General features: G+C 42.4%; 4 protein-coding genes across 4 annotated transcripts; 3 read left to right on the forward strand and 1 right to left on the reverse strand.

The window, feature by feature from the left end:
• Window positions 1-5226: 5226 nt before the first annotated feature.
• Window positions 5227-5993, forward strand: LOC134161286 (histone H1.11L-like). The gene has a single exon (XM_062613974.1). The coding sequence runs from the start codon at window positions 5241-5243 to the stop codon at window positions 5925-5927; it is 687 nt and encodes a 228-aa protein (XP_062469958.1). The 5' UTR covers window positions 5227-5240; the 3' UTR covers window positions 5928-5993.
• Window positions 5994-16067: 10074 nt separating this feature from the next.
• On the forward strand, window positions 16068-16408 carry LOC134161326 (histone H4). The gene has a single exon (XM_062614018.1). It carries the CDS (start codon window positions 16091-16093, stop codon window positions 16400-16402), a length of 312 nt encoding a protein of 103 aa, XP_062470002.1. The 5' UTR covers window positions 16068-16090; the 3' UTR covers window positions 16403-16408.
• Window positions 16409-17883: 1475 nt separating this feature from the next.
• Window positions 17884-18402, forward strand: LOC134161317 (histone H3). Its single transcript, XM_062614007.1, has one exon. It carries the CDS (start codon window positions 17888-17890, stop codon window positions 18296-18298), a length of 411 nt encoding a protein of 136 aa, XP_062469991.1. The 5' UTR covers window positions 17884-17887; the 3' UTR covers window positions 18299-18402.
• Window positions 18403-21599: 3197 nt separating this feature from the next.
• On the reverse strand, window positions 21600-24075 carry LOC134161300 (histone H3-like). The gene is made up of 2 exons (XM_062613983.1): window positions 23767-24075; window positions 21600-22087 (listed from the first exon to the last, which is right to left on the reverse strand). Exons 1-2 carry the CDS (start codon window positions 24073-24075, stop codon window positions 21665-21667), a joined length of 732 nt encoding a protein of 243 aa, XP_062469967.1. The 3' UTR covers window positions 21600-21664.

Consider the following 24075-nt stretch of genomic DNA (forward strand, 5'->3'; position numbering starts at 1 on the left):
TATAACTGTAAAAGTTGGACAGACCTGCGTATCTGAAGGGAAGTGACTTACAGTCTTCAGATTGCAATCTTTGCAGGTTTCTGATGTAGTGTGGCCTGCTGGGGTGCCCACAAGGTAGAAAGAATTGAAGCAATTCAGATGTAGTAGACATTACAGTGATGCTCTTTCCAAAAAGTAGATCTGGAGATCCTGATGTCACGCCTCTCCTCTTTTAATGAATGCTGAAATCCACCTCCCTCTATTCTCATTAGGAAAGCCAAACTGCCCATCAGTGTCTACATGGCGCCTTCTTCACAAAGTCTTTCTACAACATCCTATACCTAAACAGGATTATTTCCTTTTCACATTTGCTCAGCTGTAGGTGAAACTGCTATTCCGGCTTTTTATGTAATCCTTCACTACATTTTTTTCTTTGCCTGAGTGTTATGATCATAAGGCTCTTTCCAGAATGCAATTCAAAATGCAGCACAATCTCTGTCCTTTGATCTCATCCCTAAATGCTTTTGTATACATGGAATCATTGAACCACGTATTTGGTGGTTTTCTGAATCACATTTTCACTCAGTTATGAGTCCTCTTTATTATTTTCCCCATTTTCTCTACTTCAGTGCAGGATGAATTCACCTGATAATTTCCTTGTATGTTAAAAATTTAAAATCTTCACAAAATAACAATGTGGCAGAATTTAGGCTGGTAGATCATGCATTTCTGTGAATTTTGCATGTTTACTGAAGAATTTCTAGTTCCAAAGCCTCGATGCAAGCTCTTCTGATACCCTGTTTCCTTCCACTGTTAGTATGCAGCTATTAGGCTTTACTTAAATTTTTCTGGTGTTATGTAAATGCTTAGTTAAAAGGTTAATCACTGTGTTATTAAAGGAATAGAGGAGCTTAAAGAATTATAGTACATATTTAATTTTCTTTTATCAGAAAAGACAACACACATTTTGTGTCACTATAATAGAACGTAAAAAAAAAAAATAAAGTCTTGTTATGCTGTTACAAATTTTATATTTTCAAAGTTAAAAATACAGCATTGATTTAGCAGGCTTTGAAGCAGTCAGAGAGAAATTTCTTTAGATGTACAAATACCTAGACTTTGCTCTAAAGTACTCCTTAGTGCCTAGGCTGTTACACAGTAATATAAATTAGGCCAACTGGAACCAGTGGAGTTGGAGAACTCTGTGTAGTTTGCTACATGGAGGAAACTAACAAATATATATTCAAGTGCATTAAGAGTTTCACAAAAATCTTCGACTTCTCTCACTAGTACATCAAAACTTTATCGCCTTGTGCCATATGTAGAGTTTCCAAAGGGCAATAACTTCCAGTTGGGCAAGAAGGTTCCCATTCATCACCTAACTTTGCAATTTGAAACGAAATTCTAATCAGATTTTTAGAGAAGAACTGTAGATCAGCTCATTCTTCAATTACATTTAGGAATGTATGACCTGGGAAATGTTTTTTTTTTCCCTGCTAATGCTTTTTATTTCATCTATATGGTTGTGTGAGTGTAAATTCTTCCTTTTTATCTCATCCTTGCACCAGTGAGGCAGATCTAGCAGCATCCCTTAGGTCCCATGCTGTCTTGGAAACTGTTATTGCTCTACATAGCAGAAAAAGAAAAATGAAAAATTCCAGTCCATTGGAGCTTCTGCATGCTGAGAAGCCAGGTTTCTGTTCTCTCACGGGTGCTAGTGGACAAAACCTGAAAGATAAAGAAGTAGTTTTCATTTGTATTTGAGTAGTGTTTTTGTCATTTAAAAAGAATTGTTCCAGTTCCTGACAATGAGGCACATTCTGCTGCATGGGGAAAAAAAAAATTAAAAAAATTAAGATGCCTTTCAAACGTGGATTAGACTCTTCTGAATGTTTTGTCGTGCATAACTCACCATGACCTATGGCCTATGCCCATATATTTGTCAGAAGAGTAAAATCAGATTGCCCTACAACCAAGCTAAGAGCCTTACCATTATGGAAGCCAGAATTCACAGTGAAGAAATTGGCTGCTGTTCATTTGTGCATGGTGCTAATGAAAATACTGCATCAACATTTATTATAAGACATTTCCTAGTAATTCAGGAAAACAAATGTCAGTAGGTGCAGAGGAAAACAGTGAGAGTCTATGACTCTTAAGCAGAAAGACATAGGAAATCATGGTTTACTGAACTTTAAGACACCTCTTCTGGAAATCAGCTTTGAAAGAGGCTATTAAAATAAATGGAACAATCATTTGGTACTACTTTCCTTGTTCTTCCTTGGAATAGGAGCAAGAGATGTCCAGTTTCAGTAAATGGTCTGCATAAATTTGTAGTGATCCAAAGCAGGTGTGGGGTTCTGATGCAGAACCTGAACCCCTTACATTCTCCTGTCAATGGTTCTTTCCATGGTCATTTGATTTTTGTTGTTTGCTTTGTTGTTGGTTCTTTTGTTTGTTTTTGCTTTTTTGTTTTGTTTTGGGGTTTTGGTTTGTTGTTTTTTTTTCCCTAATAATCTCTCATGGAATTTCTGGGTAGAATCTGTCCATAGGCCTGTGGTAGTTCATAAAAGTGTGCATTTTCTGGAAGAAAAGTACCAACATTTTAGTAAAATACTTCAATAGTTTTATTGACACTTGCTGATTCTAAAAGTGAAGGAAAATTGGATGGAGCAGCAATACCCAAATAGAACTTCTGCCTGAAGAAATAATGGATTATCAATCCTGGGGAAGCCTTTCTGCTGTACCTACAGAACTGCACCAAGTTAAGCACATGCTGTTTGTTTTGGATTATATTGTACAGTAACTGAAAAAAAAAAAAATTTTACTCTGCAGTGGCTGAGAAATTAAAAACCATGAACTGAATTACCATCAAAATACATGGATAGTTCTAGGATATTATGCTTGAACATCCAAAAGCAAAGTGAAACTGAGTAAAAGAGCCAGAGGGAGGCAAATGATCTGCAAGTTGCTTCTTCACTTATGTCTGCCATTCCTGACTTATATTTTCTGAAGATCTTTGATTTGACCTACACTGCAGACAAGATTATAAAGTTTGTTCTGTTGTTTTGTTGTTTTTTTTTCCTCATGAGAACCCACAGCCTTATGCTACCAGTCTGTCTTATTTTGCTCACAAGTGTCTGTCATAGCAGACAGAGATAATCTTCAATGTACAGAAATATATCTTACATGAAGCAATGACGGTCTTGAGAGAATAAAATCTCTAAACACTTTCCAGTTTTCCAAGTAAGCCATGAAACAATTCTGACAATAAAAGCAGAAAATATTCTCTTCCTATTTGCAGGAATCTGAGAGTCCATTTCTGCTAAAATGAAATTAAATTAAATTAAATGATAAAGAAATACAAAGATTACTAGGAATCTTTCCAAGACTGGTAAGTATGACAATATTCCTTGTTGTATGAATCCAGAGAAATGACAGAAACCTGACACTAAATGTGAATAGCTTGAAACATACAAACCACTTATTTATAGCTATACGTATACGAGAGAGTTACAAAATGTTAGCTCCACTGCTGCTGTGAGGACTTGAAATTTCAGTTCTTTTGTACCATGAGGGTTCATTACTAGTAACTTAGAAAAAATATTTTCATCAGAATATCAGCAGTTCTGATAAAGTGTCAGGTCACGCCTATTAAGACCTTAATTGTCCCCATTATAGGAAATAACCATCAGATAAAATGAGCATTAAAGTTAGTTAATTTGTTAATTAGTTAGTTAACCTTCAGTTTAGAGGCTGAAATGCATTAGCTGGAAGAACTCACTAAGCTGTATTTCTTCCCACATTTTACTTCCAAGCAGAGAAGAAAAAGATGGGGGAAAAAAAAAAAAGTGGGGGAAAAAAGTATGCAAGCCACATGGAGATTCAAATCAGCCTATTTGTATATTTTCACAGTCTTAGATAGCAGGAATTCCATGCTATGCCATAAATTGTCATTTCATTAGCATGTCGTTTTCTTTTAGTCCTGAATAGATCTGCTCACCTATTTTTAGGACCTGATCATAGCCTGGTATCTAGACTGTGAAACACAACATTATTTCAGGCAGACCCTGAATAGTTTCATATTAAAAAGAAATCAATATGTCATTGAAAGTGAAGTAAGAAAGTGAGAACTTATCCATTGGTGTTAATATGGAGCTGCCAATAACCTGGAGAAAGAACCCTCTTGAAACAGTGCAACTTTGTATTTTACTTTGGAAAGGAGTAAAGTGGTGAATCTCCAGATGCTGTTATCAAAATAATATCCTTCCAGCATCGACATTTATTTATTGGAACAGAGATCAGTTTTGCATAGTGAAGTGTCCTGATTACAGATCATACTCAAAGGATCGAATTGTCAGCATTAACTCCATGGCCTGTTCAAATATCAGATTCTATTTCCTGATCAATTTTAAGAAATCACAATGCAATGAGAAGTGCTTTTTATACACTTCAAGATTAAACCCAAATATATCGTCATTGAAACTATATGACTTCTAATTTAACAAACGAAAGAGGCTTTGTTAAGGTTGTATGGAAAGAGTGATGCTAGAACATCAGCCTTCAGAGGGGCACGTTGGGTTTTGTGCCACTGAAATACAGAAGCAGAGGTAAAGTAACACCGGCTTCAGACACTCTGCTAAAGCACAAACGCGTCCCCAAAAGGCATTAACCAAGGCACCGTGGTTACAGAAAGGGCTTTGAGAGGGGTGATGGGATTCGGAGGGATGCGACTCGGCAGAGTGAAGCAGTTCTGCATGTCCGGGACCACGGGGTGAAACTGTGTTACTTCCTCAGCTTTAATATCAATTTACTCTGAGACCAGCCCTTCAAACCATTCTGGTATTCGCCCTTATCTGGAGAAGACCTTCTAAAGCACAAGATTTCACTTCTGCTGTGCCCATTTAGTCTATGGTATAATTTTAATTTAAAAGATAATCCGAAAGTTTCTCCCTCCGGAGGTCTCAGCGGCTCCACGCCTCGGAGTTTCAGGGCTCGTTTTTCCCTCATTTCTGCTCCTTCCAAAGGGAAACTGTATTAGATCGTAGGACAGACTCTCCCCTTCCCGTCCGGAAAGAAATGGGGTGCCTCGGCACTAAATTTCGTGAGGAAAAAGCCCCTTTTTGACAGGGAAGAAACACAACTGGCTCGGCGGCGGGCGGCCGGGCAGTTCAAACCCCACCAATCAGCGCGCGGGAGTCACTATAAAAAGGGGTGGCGACGCCGGCATCGCTATTGTTCCCCCTGAATTTGCCGAAGTAACCATGTCTGAGGTCGCCCCTGTTGCCGCGCCCGATGCGGCCCCTGCTGTCGCTCCGGCCCCGGCCAAGGCTACGGCTGCCAAGAAGCCGAAGAAGGCGGCGGGCGGCTCCAAAGCCCGGAAGCCCGCGGGCCCCAGCGTCACCGAGCTGATCACTAAGGCTGTGTCCGCCTCCAAGGAACGCAAGGGGCTCTCCCTCGCCGCGCTCAAGAAGGCGCTGGCCGCCGGCGGCTACGATGTAGAGAAGAGCAACAGCCGCATCAAGCTGGGGCTGAAGAGCCTCGTCAACAAAGGTACCCTGGTGCAGACCAAGGGCACCGGTGCCTCCGGCTCTTTCCGCCTCAGCAAGAAGCCGGGAGAGGTGAAAGAAAAAGCCCCCAAGAAGAGAGCGACCGCAGCCAAACCGAGAAAGTCAGCAGTCAAGAAGCCTGCCAGCGCTGCCAAGAAGCCCAAGAAAGCGGTGACAGCGAAGAAGAGCCCCAAGAAAGCTAAGAAGCAGGCGGCCGCTGCTGCAGTCAAGAAGGCAGCCAAGAGCTCCAAAAAGGTGACTAAGGCTGCCAAGCCCAAGAAGGCGGCGACAGCAGCGAAGAGTCCAGCCAAGGTGAAGGCGGTGAAGCCCAAAGCAGCTAAGCCCAAGGCAGCCAAGCCAAAAGCGGCTAAGGCGAAAAGGGCGGCGCCCAAAAAGAAGTAAATGATCCTGAAAAAAATCTCATCTGCTTTGCAGATAAACCCAACGGCTCTTTTAAGAGCCACCCAAGCTTTCTTAAAAAGGGCTGAAACACCTTTCTTTTGTCACTATTGGTACTAATTTCCGTTTTTTTTTGGCACTGCTTTTGTTTTGTCGGTCTGAAAACGGCACTAACTTACACAGATGCTGGCGGAGCCTCCCGCGGTACAGTCCGTTTCAACCCATAAAACCCCCCTGCGAGCCCAAAAAGTCCCCGTGAAGACTAGGCAGCGCTCACGCTCTCCTGGCTTCTGGGGTGGGGGGAGATTGCTGCGACTCCCCGTAGTTTATCCGATCAGCCGGAGAACGAAGAACCGCGCTCGGAAGCGCAGCCTTCCTGCCCCCTTCCCCCCGCCTCCCCGCAGCTCTGCCGGTTTCGAAAAGCCCGCGCTGCTCAGGGATTGGCCGCGATCTTCCGCGTTTTCTGCTGCGCTGCAGTTCTCGGGTTAAACAGAAGCCACGCTTTTTTTTTTTTGTTTGCTCTTCAGTAGGCGGAAGAGGCTTATGAACTTCCTGGGTACGTGGTCCCCCGCAGCCCTCCGTCCTCCCTCCCCTTTTTACCATGGGCGGAAGCCCTCAGCCCAGTTGTGCGCTTTGCAATCTCGTCCTACCCCTAGAATTCGAATGATGATCTGAGGCCGAGAGGCACGGCTTTTTGTAGCCGCCTTCTGAGCATTCCTTGGTGCTGTCCGCCGGTCTTCGACTCCGGTGCTGAACACCTTGCTCCTCGGAGCTGCCGGGTTCAGTCCTCAGCCGGGTCTGGGACCTCGTCCGAAGCAGCGCAGGGCGCGATAGGAACCCGCAGTGGTCGGAGCCTGCTGTACGTGTCTCCCAACCCTGCAGCTACTTCTTTTTCCAAATGAACTCTCCTTCCGTGGAGACGGGGAAGAAATGTGGGGGGAGAAGCTATTTCCTTGCTTTAATTATGGTGCTGGTACTACTACTTCCCCAACAAGCAGAAGAACTGGGCATTTAATGGAATTACTCTCTCAAGTTTCAATAAAGTTCTTTGTTACAAAGTCCCTAGCTGTTAAACTCGTATATCTGAAGGGATTACCTGGAAACAGGGTCCCTGCAACTTGGAGAAGAAATGGTAGGATTGGATTACACCGTTATTCTTACTTTCACAGAGACTGTCCATGCCCTAAATCCCTGAATTAAAATGGAAATACAAAGCAGAGCCTCTATTTTCAAACACTGTTCCTGAAACGCTGTTTCTACTCTTCCTCTGCATTGCATCTTAGGATGACTCTGACTTAAATCTTTGTTTGGGTTCATAACCTCTTCCTCTGTATAAGATACAGACCAGCATACACATCCCACTGTTTTTTTTTTTTTTTTTAAATTATCAGACCATATCCCTTCACCCTGACAGCCCTTATTTTTGAGCTCACATACCCATGCCTTGTTTGTTATGGAAGTGTGCCTACTAGATTCACATAGTCACCACAAGCAGAGGGTGCTGGGGGTCACACCCACTAATTCTTACCCAACTAAGTGCACTGACCTGAGCAGAGTGGGTCAACTGTGATTTTCCAGCCCACTAGAACTAGTAGGATATCGGGATATATTAGCTATTTAACTTAAATAAATAAGTTCTAAATAGTTAAGTCAGAATTAGCTGTCGTGAACTGTCCAGCCCATACTTAGGGACACTACAGGAATCAGCAAAGGCAGTGACCTTGGACAGCAGCTCTAAGACAGTGCATGGTTGCAATTCCAGCAATAGACAAAAGTGAATGGCCAAATTTAATGGACCCCAAAACAGTGTATGAAAAAGACTATTCAGCAGAAGGAAAGTGGAAGAAATGTGAAGCAAACTAAGATGATGATGGAGTATGGACAATTGGAGTGAAACCAATACTACAAAAGAGATATATAATTACTGTGGCTTGATGGTTCCATGAAATGACTCATGGGGGAGGAGAGGCAATAGTTAATCAGGTATAGAAAGCATGGGAAGCATCAGAAAATTATGCTGCTGCAAAAAGAATCACCAGTGACTGCCTGACTTGTCAAAAGTTTTTGAGTACCAGGCCAAGTTTAGTTAGGGGGGCAACCATGTGCTGACTCTTCTCTTCAGCAACTGCAAGTACACTGCACAGATATGCCCTCTGCTAATGGGTACAATCATATGCTTGTAATAGTAGATCAACTGTCAGACTGGGTGGAAGCCTTCCCAACAAGAAAAGCTGACATAGGAGGAATAATAAAAACTTGATTGAAAGAAAGTATACCTAGATATAGGGTTCCAAAATCAGTTCAGATGGATATAGGTGCTCATTTTACAGCAAATTCAATCAACCAACTATACATATTACTAAGAATAGAAAGTATGTTACATACACCATATCATCCACAGTCTTCAGAACAAGTGGAAAGAATGAACAGAACAATAAAAGAAAAGATAGCGAATGTATGTTGACACACTAAGTTAAAATGGCCACAATTACTAAATTTAGTTCTACAGGATGTTCAAAATGCTCCATGACAACCCGTAGGACCAAGAACAGCAGAGCTTCTCTTTGGGAAGCACTTTGCTATATCAGGGTCAGACCAGCCTTTGGATGGAGATGAATGGTTGACCCAACACATTTTATATATGCAGAAAGTGTTTCAAGATAAAAAGAGATAAACCAAATGGTGCCAGCCCATACTACCTGAAATATAAGTGCATGATATGCAGTCAGGAGACCAAGTCTTAATTAAAGTGTTTTCCTGAAAAGCAAAATTGGAACTCAAATGGGAGGTGCCATATACTGTTTTGCTGTGTTCCTATTTTGCTGTTCAAGGACTAGGAAAAGAAAACTGGGTACAATTGATTTCACATCAAAAAAGTTGTGGATAGCCAAACCAGTTGCTCAATAACAAATTCCTGAAAAACAACAAAGAATGAAGGGGGATATTTCACTCCTTCTGAAGCTGTCTACTCTAGCAAACCATACATCATGGCTAAGTATAAAATTAAAAAGAATGGGTGTCAAGTCCAGTCATTTTGTGCCTCTTACCAATAGTTACCCATGTATGTACTAAGAAGGATCTCACAATTTGAAAGATTTCAAAGTTTGTTCAGCATATTAGCAGAAATACTAATAAAAGCAAAGGGAGGATTGTTGAGAGATACTAGTTATTTACCTTAAATAAGTAAATTTTAGATATTTTGAGACACTTAGATTTATAATATTGTATGGTTTATTTTGCTGTTTGTCTAGCTTTACTTGCTCAGCATCAGCAGATTAATTTGCTGAAGCCTTATGCTGTAAGCTGTGGACTTTCACCTCAATATGCTTTTTGCTGGAATAAAGTTAGTTTTCTCAGTAATTTTCCTAGAAGCTGGTACAGGGCTGTGTTTTCTCTTTAGTGGGAGAAGAATGTTTTTAACATAGTGATGTTTTAGTTGTTGCCAAGTAATGTTTATCTTAGGTCTGGGACTTTTTTAGTGTCCCATGCACTGCCAACAGGCTAGGGTGCAAGAAGCACAAACCAGAAGGTAAGGAGGCTACTACTGTCAGCAGAAGCTGCCACTCATAAAAATAAGAACAGTTAATGGCCTGCCCCTGTGAAGGCAGGGAAAGAATCCAATAAGGTGTTAGAAGACCCCAGACAAAAAAAAGTCATCATTGGGCTAAAAAAGCATGAGGAGTGTGTGCATAAATCATAATTACCAAAGGGCTTTTCTGTTCAGGGTCCCTCTCCAGAGGCACCAAGCTCAAGCTGTTCCTTTCGCTGTACCACATAATTGTTAAATTATTTTCTCCTGGAATCCCATGACTGAGACTGCTTTGGGAGACCTGGGGCTGAGCATGAAGGAGGAGGAAACACACCCTAGAGCAAGCATGTGTGTGAGCAAGGAGTCAAAAGGAGCACCCCTCTTCTTATTGGAGTCAACCATTGCAAAGGGGCTCCAGTCCCAGGAGTTTTGGGTGGTATGTATGCAATCCCGTAAACAGTGTGTGAACGTTCAAGCAGCAGCTTCTCCACTAACACACATGTACGTTTTGGATGGGTATGGTCAAAGAGCTGGTTTGCTGCTGTAGGAAACATAATATTCATACTAAATTTATTTCTTTACAGCTGAACCCCAAAAGGCAAAACCCAGTTACAGTAGCATAGGCAAAACTGTATCATACACATCCCTGTTTATTGAATGGGACCTCAGAATGGTAAATCACCCTCAAAAATTGTATATGACTTTTTACTGATAAACATCTTTCTATTATAGGGTAACAAATTTTTTTCAGTGGCATAAGTCACATGTTAAAATACCACAAAACCAAGTAATTTCTGCACATGTATTCCTTTATCAGTTTGTTCTGTGTCATGGGCTCTGTTACTCCTGTGGGGTTTTTTTATGTATCTCTGTGTCTTTTTACTGTAGTTGTTGCCATGTGAGAATAAGAGTTTATTCTGCATGGCCTCAATGTGACTTCGAAAAAAAATAAAAAAGGTCTCTCTTAAAGTCTCACTTGTTAAAAACATCAAAGCTATATTTCAAGTGAAACTATTCCATTACTGCTATAAAAAAGCTTCTGCATTTGTTAGAGAAAATCAAAAGCTAGTCTGTGATAAAAGGCAGAATGATGCTAGTTCAAGTGAAGAGATGTTTAAAATAGGGATATGCAGCTGCACATCCTCAGCAGCAGTGAGCTCCCTAAGCTGAATAAAGCAGAGAAAGAGTCCTTCATAGTATCCTGGGGTGAGTAAATAGAGAGATGTAAATACGTAGATTTCAAGACTAAGTTTACAGGATCTCAAAAGGAAGGAGCTGAGCAGGGAGACAGCTATAGTGCATACACAGGAAGGCGGGGACAACTTTCAAGTCAAACATGAATATCAAGTCAACTATGAGTATCAAGTCGACTATGAATATCAAGTCAAATATGAATATCATGACTACTAGGCCTGTTTTCCACTGCTTGCATGGCAGTACAGATTTGGTCCAGCTTGAGTTCAGGTACAGAATCACTTTTCACCTAGAAACCTTTGACTTAGCAGGGTTTTCCTGCCACAAATGTCTTTTTTACTACCTAGAAAATGTAAAAAAATAGTAAGAGGATTATTGTTCTTATCAAACAATGAAACAATAAAAATAAACAAAGCACAGGTTGGGACATGCATCAAAGATAAAAAAAAAAGAAAAAAGTTTCTGTTGTTCTTTCTTTTCATTAGCACCAGTGTGTGCTAGTAAACCAAGGGTGTATGTACTGGGTCTGCATAGTGCATAGTTATGATCAGTTGCATGTAACTGCCCTATTAAAAATGCACATTACGGTTGCCACTGCAGTGCTTAGGCACTTCTTCCCTGCCTCTCTGTTTCGTGTGCTGTAGGTTTGCTGTCCTAATAACAGAACTTTGTGCCCATTCCCTGGTTAACTGTGTTTGGCCACTTGGTTCTTAACTCTTTAATTTTTTTTTTTTTTCTCTTCTGTCAGAGAGAACGCTTTGCTATCAATAGCATTTCTCTCATATCAGGACCAGATCTGGTGAGTATGTGCATTCTTCAGGAAGCAGGTGACTTCTTTCATTAAACCAGGGTATATTTCTGACATATTTTCTCTTCTCCAGTGCCAAAGAAAAGCTGACTAAGTATTCCATATGAAAACTATCCCCAGAATCTTAGCTACCTGGGTAGGAAATGCGTGTCACACAAGTGCAGTAAAGATATTTTTTTTTCTTTTTTTTTTTCCTCAGAAAAGGAAGATTAAAGACAATGTGTGTCTCTCCCCACAGATAAATATGACAGGAGAACTAGTGACAACTGATATGGAAAAGGTTGAGGTACTCAACTTATGGGATTGTTTAGGTTTTTTCTTTTTTATTTTTTTCCTCAGTTTTCATTGGCAATCACCATTCCCACATCTCTCAAGTCTCTGAACCTCAAGGCAGGGGTTGTGGATACAAACTCGCTTCCATTGTAAAAGATCAGATTTGAGACCATTTGAAGAATATGAACATGCACACAATTCTATAGGGCCTAATGAGATGAATACCAGGGTCCTGAGGGAATTGGCAGATGCAGTTGCTAAGCCATTCTTCATCATATTTGAAAAGTCATTGAATTCAGGTGAAGTTCCCAGAAACTGGATAAAAGGAAATATCACAGACATTTTTATAAGGATAATAAAGACCCTGTGACCTGCAGACCAGTCAGTCTCACCTGAGGGCCTAGTAAGATCATTGAACAGATACTCCCAGAAGTTAGGTCAAAACATATGGAAGACAGGGAGGTCATTAGAGACAGTAAACATGGCTTCACTATGAGGTATCATAGAGGTATGTTCTAACCTCCAAACTGAAGAAGTATGTATTTGATGGATAAGTTGTTAAATGGGTGAGGAATTGGCTGAATAGCTGTACCCAAAAAGTTACAGCCAATGGCTCAGTGTCCAAACAAAAGCCAGTAATAAGTGAAAGAAACCAGTAATGAGTCATGTCCCTCAGGGGTCCATACTGGGACAGGTACTGTATCAGTGCTATAGGTAGTGGGCTTGAGTACATGCTCAGCAACTCCGCATATGACACCAAGCTGAGTAGTGCAGTGCAGTTGATTCGCTAGAGGGAAGAATGTTGACAGCCTTAAGGAGTGGGCCCTTATGAACTCCATGAAGGGCCAGTAAGTCAAGGGAGGTAAAACTCTTCTTCACTCTCATGAGACCCCACCTTGAGTACTGCATCACGCTCTGGAGGCCCCAGTACAAGATATGGATCTGTTGGAGCAGGTCCAGAGGAGGGCCACAAAAATGGTCAGAGGGCTCGAACGCCTTTCCTATGAAGACAGATTGAGAGAGTTGGGATTTTTCAGACTGAAGAAGCAAAGGCTACAGACACCTTATTGTGGTCTTTCAGAGCCTATAAGACTTCAACATGATCTGTACTGACAGGGCAAAGGACAATAGTTTTAAACTGAAAGAGGGTAGATTTGGATTGAACACACAGAAGAAATTTTTGATGATGAGTGTGGTGGAACACACTGGAACAGGCTGCCCAGGGAAGCTGTGGATGCCTTGTCCATGGAAATGTTCAAAATTAGGTTGGATGAGGCTTTCACTTGATCTAGTGAAGGATGTCCCTACTCACAGTCTACACAATCTTTGAACATCCCTGTCAGTGCAAATGACTCTATGAAACTCAGCAACTTTCCGGATATTGAGTTTCCATATCAAGGCACAGTTTAATTTTAAAAGACAGATCTGGTAGACCAGATGAAATTTGGTGTATAATTTAGAATCAGCTAGGAGGGAAGAAGACAGGGAAATAGGCTCCAACCTTGCTTCACTTTATTAGATGAATTTCTGTCGGGAGTAGAAAAACAGTGTTACGAACAAGTATTTATCTTCTTAGTTTTTTTAAAAAAAGCCTTTCCATATGGGTTCCAACATGAAGATGCATGGAGATAGGCAAAAAGAGATGGGGGAAATATATGTGGCCACTGATTCCTGGGCAGAAGTAGCTCAGTATGGAGCAGGGTTATAGTATGAAGCTGTAACTTTTTTTTTATCCCATGGAAAATAATAAATAAAGTTAAAAGCAGAAACAAAACCTCAGCATTCCAGAGTGGCACAACTTATCAGGGACTGAATGGGGAGGTGATTTGGGGAAGCTCAGGATTGGCCATTAACCTGTCCTGGGTTCAGCAGTAGCAGTCATGTTTCTCCTTCTTGGTAGCTGGTGCAGTGCAGTGTTTTGACTTTCGGCTCGGGAACAGAGCTGATAACAAGGATGTTTTGGTTTGGCCAAGGACTTTGTGAGCCTCATGCTCTGCCAGGGAGGAGGGGAAGCCAGGAGGAAGCAGAGACAGGACACCTGACCCAAACTGACCAAAGAGGTATTCCATACCACAGCACGTCATGCCCAGGATGTAACTGGGAGTTAGCCGGAAGGGCTGGGAGACTGCAGGGTTGGAGGAGGTATCGGTCAGAGCTTGGTCGGGCTGGGGGGGCGAGTTATCGGTCGGCTGGTGGTGAGATGATGTATTCTCTTCCCTTGTTATTTCCTTTATCATTATTATCATTGTTTTAGCTGATGGTAGCAGTAGTGATTTGTGTTATACCTTAGTTACTAAACTGTTCTTATCTCAACCCGTGGGAGTTGCATTCTTTTCGATTCTCCTCTCCGTCCCTCCGAGAGCAGGGGGAGGGAAAGAAAAGGGGGGGGAAGTGAGTGAACGAATTACCTGACTGGGTTTAAACCACGACATAACCTTATAGCAGGGATCTGCAAATCGTAATAACTTCCAGTGGGGCCTGTAATATGGTCAAATTATCAAGGACTGAACAGACTGAAGAACTGGATTTTCACAGCAGGGTGGGTTCATAGAGCCCTGCAGCAGGTGGTGCTAAACTACCCTGTTAGCAACATCCTGGTGAGGATACAGCTACTTTACTCTTGAAATCTCCTGTAAATAACAGAGGACCTGACTACAGAGTGCACAGCTTCTCACAGAAGCCTGGTCTTGCACAGCAGTACAGTTATGGTCCCTGAACTTCCCCCCCCGCCCCCCCCGAAGGAGGAAAGTGGCCTTAGGAAAGGGAACACCATGAACTTAGCCTTTGCATCCCCACTGTACTCCAGAATTCTCGCCATAGCCCAATCCAGGATACTGTCAAGTTCCATGTGGAACAGGACATTTGTGCTGGTTTGAGCCTTTAGGACGTCTCCTTCAGTCCTGGTTCTTGTTTTGCCCCAGTGGATTTCCATTGGGCCTATGCTGAAAAGACTGTGCATGAGCAACATTCTAGGCTACATCATTTTCTCTTGCCAATAAAGGGCCACTGGAACAGTGATAGCTCTGCTAGCAGATGCAATATGCATCTGTGACCTATGACAAGGTATTGATTGATTGTTGATTAATCTTATGTTGTATCTTTATGGAAGGACACATAACAAAAAGCAGCTCAGCTTCCAACGGCCCAAAAAAAAAAAAAAAAAAAAAAAAAAAAAAAAAGAAAAAAAGAAGGAAACAAAAAAGCCACCACCAACGTCCATGAGGGGGCAGCAAAAGTACTGGAAACTTTTCACCCCGATCATTTCAGGTCGAAAGCCAGCTATCGAATGATTTTTTATTAAGTACTGTTTCTTGTTTTCAACAGTACTACCTCAAAAGACTTTTATCCCCCAAGAAGCAAACCCAGAGTTTAATACCTTCCCACCGAATGACAAAACCGCCTTCCTTTTTACATGTTTAATTTTTTAGTGACTAAAAAAGCTACTCTGTGTCCACCACCACAAGAATGGAAAGTGCAGTAAAAGTATTACTCCAAAAGAACCAGTTTACCTTAAAAAGAATTAAAGTAGAGCACGTAACGGTTAAACTCCCCATTAGTGTACCTTAACACCTAAACTCTACTTGAGAAAAAATTCAGAAAGGGAGGGAAATGGAAGTGAGAACAATATTTAGAAAGGATAGAATTTTGCAGAAAGACAATTGGATGGATTTTGCTGCAAGATGCTTCATTAAAAATAATTTTAAAAAAAGTTTAAAGTTTTAAAGTCACACACGAGAAATGATGCAACCAGGCGAAACTGCAATACATAACATACCCATTTTTTGAAAAAAAAAGAACAAAACCAAAACCAAACCAAATCCAACCTAAATCAACAACAAAAATATCTCAAACAAAAAGAAAAACAAACAAAAAAAAACACCCCCACCCAAAACAAACAATCACAGTGAAAAATCAAAGAGTAATTTATTGAAATGATTCAGTAACTGGGACACCTTTTTATGATCGAGGTTTTACTTCTAAATGATTATGATCACCAACAGTTTACAAAAAAAAAACCAACAAAAACACAGACCAAAAAAACAACTATCCACACCAAAAAAACGCTCATGTAAACTATTAGACACAGACCCAACGTCTTTGCTTTCTCTCTATCGAAAAAAACAAACGGGTGTACCGAAAAAGAGCAGAAACACAGAAGTACTTCTACAGCAAGAAGGGGAGCTCACGGGAAGCCCGCCTTTTTCGGCCAGTACAGTGCCAGATGGGGAGAGGGGGTAAATCTTGGGAGCTCCAGGCTCCGCTCCTCCTCACCGCAGTTTTCAACCAGGTCGGATCTCAGCATAGGCGGCAGGCGGTTCTCACAACTGCTTCCTTTATCTGGCAGCAGGGTCTGCGGTGAGTATGTCTGGCAGAGGCAAAGGCGGGAAGGGGCTCGGCAAGGGTGGTGCTAAGCGCCACCGGAAAGTGCTGCGTGACAACATCCAGGGCATCACTAAGCCGGCCATCCGGCGCCTGGCTCGGCGTGGCGGTGTGAAGCGCATCTCGGGGCTCATCTACGAAGAGACTCGCGGTGTGTTGAAGGTCTTTCTGGAGAACGTGATCCGCGACGCTGTCACCTACACGGAGCACGCCAAGAGAAAGACGGTGACCGCCATGGATGTCGTTTATGCTCTGAAACGCCAGGGGCGCACCCTCTACGGCTTCGGCGGTTAAAGCCTTCCGTTTCCAGAACATTTTACGAACCGAGTTCAAAAGCTCTTTTAAAAGCCCCTCATGTTTTCGTGAGAAGGACTGTGACACTGTTTTCCGTGAAGAGATAATCAGAAGCATTTGGTAGGTTTGGTATGGCTTCTGTCATCTAATTTTGCTGTTCCTGGCAAAGTTGTCTTGGTTGTGTGAGGAGGTTTATTTGCTTTACTGTTACATTCCATTATGGATGTTATACCCCAAGAATAATCACTTCTAAGTGCCTTTTTTAATCAAAGCTCAATATGCTTGAATATTGAATTAGTTGGAATATTGCTCAGTGTGTTGTACTTTAAAATTTTCATTTAATTGAAAGTAGATAATCACTGCAAGGAAGAAGGGGAAAACAATTTATCACCTGGGGAATAAACATGAAAGTTGCTCCAAGATGAACCTTTACTTTCTGATGATTCAAATAAATGATTTTTTGTTATAACCTGTCTTTAGTTTCTTGTCACTGATTTCTTTAAAGCTATTTCAGGAGTAAACCGAAATTTTCAAAATTATTTGGGGGTGGGGGGGTGAACCTTGAACAAAAATTATGTCCTCGACAATGCATTTCAATAAAATAAGTAAAAAGTCCCGTGCAGGAGCTTTTATCGTTCTCATGACCCAAAAAATGCTCTCATCCAGTTTGTGTTACTAAAGTATTAGTGTTCTATTTCCTTCATCGCTGGTGAAAAAGCAAACAAACAAAAGCTGAAGAAAACCAGATTTCATGTTCATATATAAACCGCTGCTGTCATTGACCAAATGTTTGTGATCCACAAAAAATTATGATCAATAAATATTCATGGTCACTTCCGGTTTTCTTGCAGCCTTAAAGAGTAGAGGCAAATTAAATAATACCCTAAGTCCGTATTCCCTTGTAAAGGCCTCAATTTCCCAAATAAGTTTTCTAAGTGTTGTCAAAATCACAATTTTACCTAAGATATCTCCTGCCGAATTTCCTAGAGAAAATACACCAACAAAAAAAGTAGCTTAAAAGTTACATCTCGATTGTTACAGGCCATTACACACTTGCTACAGCCCTGCATTACAAAAAAAAAAAAAAAAAGGAAAAAAAAAAAAAGCACTATTATGGGCAAATTCTGAATTTGAGCGTCTATATGGCTTTTAACCTACCCGGAACCTGGCGGAGAGAGAAAGCCCGAAAAGCAGAAGGCATGAGACCTCTGTGCCTGCAGTACCTGCCCCCCGAAAGCTTTGGAGTCCCACCGAGGGAGTCTGGACTCTTGAGTGGAATCGTGGTGAGGGTGCAGCTGAATGGCTGTGCGGGGAGCACTGAACGAACTCAGCTTCCTTGGGCCCAGGCTAGGATTACACAGTAGCCAATGAAATCGAGCTTCCAGGCGTCCAATCAAAGACGGGATAGGTCTATAAATGTCAGCATTGGGGGCTCGTTTTATTCATTTGTGCTTGTTCTACGAGGGAGATAGGAGGGAAGGTGTTATGGCTCGTACGAAGCAGACTGCGCGCAAATCAACCGGCGGGAAGGCGCCCCGCAAGCAGCTGGCTACCAAGGCGGCCCGCAAGAGCGCGCCCGCCACGGGCGGCGTGAAGAAGCCGCACCGGTACCGTCCCGGCACGGTGGCGCTGCGCGAGATCCGGCGCTACCAGAAGTCGACGGAGCTGCTGATCCGCAAGCTGCCCTTCCAGCGCCTGGTGCGCGAGATCGCGCAGGACTTCAAGACCGATCTGCGCTTCCAGAGCTCGGCCGTGATGGCGCTGCAGGAGGCGAGCGAGGCTTACCTGGTGGGGCTCTTCGAGGACACCAACCTGTGTGCCATCCACGCCAAGCGCGTCACCATCATGCCCAAGGATATCCAGCTGGCGCGGCGCATCCGCGGCGAGCGCGCCTGAGCTTTCTGCCGCAGCCCCTCTGGCCTTCAGCTGACACCAAGCAGCTGATACTGACCCAAAGGCTCTTTTAAGAGCCACTCCAAGAACACTGAAAGAAGCTGTGGCACTGCTTTTTAAAAAAGGTGCTTTAGAGTAAGTCAACGTTTATCTAGTCTGTAATATTTTATGGCTTGTTTTTTCATTTTGGGGGGCCGGGGGGAGGGTATTTTTTGTGGTGTTTTTTTTGGTTGGGGTTTTCGGGGGGAATTTTGATTTGGTTGGGTATTTTTGTGTGTGGTTGGTTTGTTTCTTTTCCTTCTCCCTTATTTATTGCTTAAACGTTTGTCTATAGAATCATCTTTTGTAAAGCCCACAAGATTGCAATGTCTTGGGGTGTTTTGCAAAAACTGAAGGGGAGTGACAGGAACTTTATGAACACCAGTAGATATGGAGACACTGAAGCTGGAGTGGACAGGCTGAGGCCTATATTTGTTTAAGGATAGTGAGCAGAGAATATCTGGTTTCTGGCTGGGATGTTTATGTCCCTGACTGGACTCAACAGCTCTAAGGGAGGTGCAAAGTAGGGACATGACTGAGGAAAAATAAGGTTATATGTTTCCTAGAGGAAGAGGGGGAGTGGTGGTGGTTGGGAGGAAAGTGTTTTTTGCAAGAGATTTATAAAATCTTGGAGTGGAAAATTGTTTTTTCCAATAAGGCATGTACATACTTGTTAAACTTCCTCAGGTAGTAGTGTCTAGATTTTATGCAGTCAGAAAACATGCAGAGTTCTTAGATTCACCTTCTCTAGTGGAAGGTGTCTCTGGAACTGGATTATCTGTAAGGCCCTTTCCAACGTAAGCCGCTCTAAAATCCTATATGTTCTTTTAGTGGAAACCAAAACCATTCTATGATTTTTGCAGTCAGATTTCTAGGATGCTTGCAGGATATATTTAGGTAGCATACATTCTTCCTTATAAAGACCTACTTTTGCTCAGATTGTTACTATTGCATACATAGGAGTAACCAGTCTAACAAGAGCCTGAGCCTTAAAATAGTTAAAAACTTGGGCCTCAGATTCATTAATGGAGAGTAGCTGTTGTTTCCCCTATTATTTTGGGAAACACCTTACCAGCTTCTCCCCACCTGTGTTACCAAGTAAGGAGTGAAATAGCTGTGCAGTCTCCAGTTAACAGAGGAGCTGGTCTTTTTAATTTTGTGTTTTTGAAATAGAATGTACATCGTTATGGTTGGGTCAGGGTTTCTTTAAGATTTCACATCAGGTTATTTGCATGTGAATTAAAAACTTTTCTGAGTTTGAAATGAAATAGAATGAAAGAAAGGTAAATGATACAGAAAGAAAATATTGGCTTTTTTAATTGAAGCTTTATGCTACAGCATGATTGAGATTTCTTCTTCTCTTGAAAGGCAGCATGGTGTGAGAAAGGGCTTTTCATTTACAGCCAGGGGACTGAAGAAAACCTTCCAACAGGCCATACAACTTCTGTGTCTATTAAAAGTCAGATAAGAAAAGCATAATCTCAAACCTTGATTTTTCACTGTTTTAGTTGTCCAAGAACATATTTAATGTTAACCAGAAAATAACAAAAAAAAAAAAGAATTTTGTCTTACTTTTAACCACCTTGTTAACACTGAGATCCTACCCCAGTCCTTCTTAGCTATTCTACTAGGCAGCACTGATGAAAGACCTGGGAAAAAAAGACAAGCTATTACCTAGTCATCGTTTATGTTGAATCATTTTCTCATTCTCTTTTGAGAGCAGATTTGGAGTCTGGTATCAGTGAGGGCTCCTTACACAGCCTCTCTGCATTATAAGCAGATGTTTGCCTGCTCCAGTATGTTCTTTTTTTTTTTTTTTTTTTTTGTTGTGTGGGAGTTCTGTGAACTCCCTCTTACTTTAGTTACAATTGTAACAAGTCTGAAGTTTTAGCCATTTGCCTTTGCTAAACTCAAGGGGGTGCCTAGAAACAAACTTAATTTCAGTTACTAATACACTGCCAATGTATAACAACAATTAGAACCAGGGTGGAGCCTACTGAAGTGTTAGAGACAAACAGTTAATTTCTAAATCATAATAATATAATTCCTTTCAAATCAGACCTATAAGAACAGTCTATGATATTATGCCAGGGGCAGTTCTGCTTTCAACTTTATAAGTTTGATACTCCTTACTCTGCAAGCGGCGATGCACAAAGAGATGAATAGAGAATTTTAGTTGGGAGCTACAACAGTCGTCTAGTTGAACTAGGTTTTTTTCATTTTATTTGTCACGTTGTTGGCACCACATAAAATACAGCCATGTGGAGAAAGCCAGGTGATGCTGAACAGAGAGGACTGCAATAGAAAAAAAGGTGAACAGATACTGAAAAGAATTAGAATTTGCGAGTGAAGAAAAATCATGTATATGTTCTTTTAGAACATATAGAATACATGTATATATATTATAGAATCCTAGAACAGTTTGGGTTGGAAGAGACCTTAAAGTTCTTCCAGTTCCAGCCCCCTGCCATAGGCAGAGACACCTTCCACTGGATCGGGTTCCTCCACATCCTGTCCAACCTGGCCTTGAATGCTGCCAGGGATGGAGCAGCCGCAGCTTCTCTGGGCAACCTGTGCCAGTGTCTCACCACCGTCATAGTGAACATTTTTTTCCCCTAATGTCTAAGCTAAATCTCTTCTCTTTCAATTTGAAGATATTGCTCCTTGTCCTGTGACTACATGTCCTTGTAAGAAGTCCCTCCCCAGCTTTCTTGTTCGCTCCTTTACATACTAGAAGCTGCTCTAAGGTCTCCCCAGAGCTTTCTTTTATCCAGCCTTAACAATGCCAATTCTCTCGGCCTGTCTTCATAGTGCTGAAGGCCCCAGAGCTGAATGCAGTACTCCAAATTTGGTCTAGCAAGAATGGAGTAGAGGGGGAAATATATGTAATCTACGAATATATGCGTTTATACCTACATCTTTATGCTATGATTATTTCTTGCATCTACCTTGGCTTACTTCCTGTGTATTTTTTTCTGAAACACCCTATGAAACTTCCTGCAGACTTCCTGATGCTCAAATACCTGAATTACGGTAATCAGCTGACCATGGAGAAGTGGGGGAATACGAGCTGAATAGACTAAAAACCCCACCGCACAAAAAAACAAAAAACAAAAAAAAAAACAAAAAAACCAAACAGCCCACCGCACAAAACACAACCCAAACAACCCCGCCCCCCCCCCCCCCCAACAACAGAACTTTAGAGTGATAAAGTGCGCCCAAGACATTAATTAAAGCCATGTCACAGCTCTTCTGTGTCATGTGGTGGTGGCTCTTAAAAGAGCCTTTAGGGTGTGAGAAAGGGTCACGATCACAAGAGAATGTGAAACTTTAGGCGCGCTCGCCGCGGATGCGCCGCGCCAGCTGGATATCCTTGGGCATGATGGTGACGCGCTTGGCGTGGATAGCACACAGGTTGGTGTCCTCGAAAAGCCCCACCAGGTAAGCCTCGCTCGCCTCCTGCAGCGCCATCACGGCCGAGCTCTGGAAGCGCAGGTCGGTCTTGAAGTCCTGCGCGATCTCGCGCACCAGGCGCTGGAAGGGCAGCTTGCGGATCAGCAGCTCCGTCGACTTCTGGTAGCGCCGGATCTCGCGCAGCGCCACCGTGCCGGGACGGTACCGGTGCGGCTTCTTCACGCCGCCCGTGGCGGGCGCGCTCTTGCGGGCCGCCTTGGTAGCCAGCTGCTTGCGGGGCGCCTTCCCGCCGGTTGATTTGCGCGCAGTCTGCTTCGTCCGCGCCATAACACTAAAACACTAAAAGAGCTTATCCACACCGCTAACGCCGAATGAAGGTACAGGGCTGCCGGGGCGTATTTATAGCATGTTCCCTTCTCTGATTGGCTGGTCGGACAGGCAATGCACCGTTACTACTGGATCTTTTAAAATTCGAAAAGCCCGCCTGGAAAGCGCGCCTATTCTGCAACCTCCCCCCGGCTCTCGCCCTCCCGCCGCCTTTGACTTGTAGCTATTGTTCTCCCTCGTGTCTGTTTCTTATAGTATTTTTTTCAATACTTGTCTCACAAATTAAACCATTTAGAGAAAATCTATCCAAACGTAAATGCTTAATCTTAAATTACGCTGCTTTGAGTCAACAGAAGATTAATCTTAATTTTCTTCTAAATGCACCAGAACTTAAGCTTTAAAAAAATAGTTGTTGTACAGGCTCTCCTCAATAGGGATCTTGACAGCAGTATTTTTTTGGCTTTTTTGATGCTTCAAAAACACCCTTTCTTTCCAGGGTGTGTATGTATGTGTGGAGGCTGTTTTGTGGTTTGATTCTTTGTGGTTTCCCCCCCCCCCCCCCCCCCCCCTTTTTTTTTTTCTTTTTTAAAATATTGTAATTTTAGTTTACACATAGTAAAAAGTACTACTTTACCTCATATGGTAAATACTCTTGGACTGAGAGAAACTGCACGTGAAATGCACTAATGCAAGGAACAGTGCATTCCACAACTTCTGAATTTCTTTCAGCACATGAAGCATTTCCGGGCTGTTGCTCACTGGAATGCATGATTTCTAGTCCATCAGCTTTCTGGTTTCTCTGCTGCATATTCTTGCTGGTTTTCCCTACCTAGGAGCATTATTCTTGAGGACTGAGCAGAGACGGGCTTCTGGATCTAGGAGGGCTGGTGCTGACGTGGGGCTTGGAGAACAGCCCAGGGTTGCATGGAGCAGCTTCCCGAATTTCAAACACACCAGTCATAGAAAGAATGTAGTCACAGAATCATCATATCATATAGTTCCAATCCCTCTGACACTGACAGAGACACCTGCCACAATAACAGACAACTCCCTAAAAAAAAAAAAAAAAATAAAAATAAAAAGACAGAATTTATTATTTAAAATTTTATTAGGATAGGGTTCAGGGGGCAAAGCAGATGTGGCACCTCCGCTCTGGCATCCATACCTTTTCATGTACCAAGCACCATTACAGTTATTAGCTGTTTAAATACAGCAAGTATCTACCGCTGATGCTGTTTACTTAGCAAAAAAAAAAGACCACCACACAGGACCGCGAGATACCCGCGAGGCAATGCAGACCTGCCTCTGCACTAGGCCAGCTCACCAGCTCGAAATGGGAGCGCAATTTTAGACTGTTTGCTGTTTTTACAAAAAAAAAAAAAAAGGCAAAATTTCTTCCAAATAAGCTGCTACTACTAAAATCAATTCGCATATTTGCTAATTCTCTAAATTAAGAGCCCCAAAAGTAATGGCAAAACATATTGTTAATTTTCAAGTGCTTACACTCAGAGCTACTTGCATTAACAATTAACTAGTGAAAAATACATTTAGCAACAGAAACAAAGCATAAGAACATTGCCTTTCAATTCACCATCTTTGAAGCAACACAGCTCTTTTCCAGTTTAAGTGGGTGGCTCTTAAAAGAGCCTTTGAATTCGGTTTGTAAAATGTTCTGGAAAATGAAAGCTTTAGCCGCCAAAGCCATAGAGGGTGCGACCCTGGCGCTTCAAAGCATACACCACGTCCATCGCGGTCACCGTCTTCCTCTTGGCATGCTCCGTGTAGGTGACAGCGTCGCGGATTACGTTCTCCAGAAAGACTTTCAATACGCCGCGCGTCTCCTCGTAGATGAGCCCCGAAATGCGCTTCACACCGCCACGCCGGGCCAGTCGCCGGATGGCCGGCTTAGTGATGCCCTGGATGTTGTCACGCAGCACCTTTCGGTGGCGCTTAGCGCCACCCTTGCCGAGCCCCTTCCCGCCTTTGCCTCTACCAGACAT

The sequence above is a fragment of the Pezoporus occidentalis genome, unplaced genomic scaffold (assembly GCF_034315485.1).
Source record: "Pezoporus occidentalis ecotype Australia unplaced genomic scaffold, CSIRO_AGI_Poc_V1 ctg172, whole genome shotgun sequence".
NCBI lineage: Eukaryota > Metazoa > Chordata > Aves > Psittaciformes > Psittacidae > Pezoporus > Pezoporus occidentalis.

Excerpts from the sequence above, each read along its gene's own strand:
- LOC134161286 (XM_062613974.1), top strand. The coding sequence starts at position 5,241 with ATGTCTGAGGTCGCCCCTGTTGCCGCGCCCGATGCGGCCCCTGCTGTC.
- LOC134161326 (XM_062614018.1), top strand. The coding sequence starts at position 16,091 with ATGTCTGGCAGAGGCAAAGGCGGGAAGGGGCTCGGCAAGGGTGGTGCT.
- LOC134161317 (XM_062614007.1), top strand. The coding sequence starts at position 17,888 with ATGGCTCGTACGAAGCAGACTGCGCGCAAATCAACCGGCGGGAAGGCG.
- LOC134161300 (XM_062613983.1), bottom strand. The coding sequence starts at position 24,075 with ATGTCTGGTAGAGGCAAAGGCGGGAAGGGGCTCGGCAAGGGTGGCGCT. Across the intron at positions 22,088-23,766 it reads CCCTCTATGGCTTTGGCGGC|TGTTTTAGTGTTATGGCGCG; the intron begins TAAAGCTTTCAT and ends AAGCTCTTTTAG.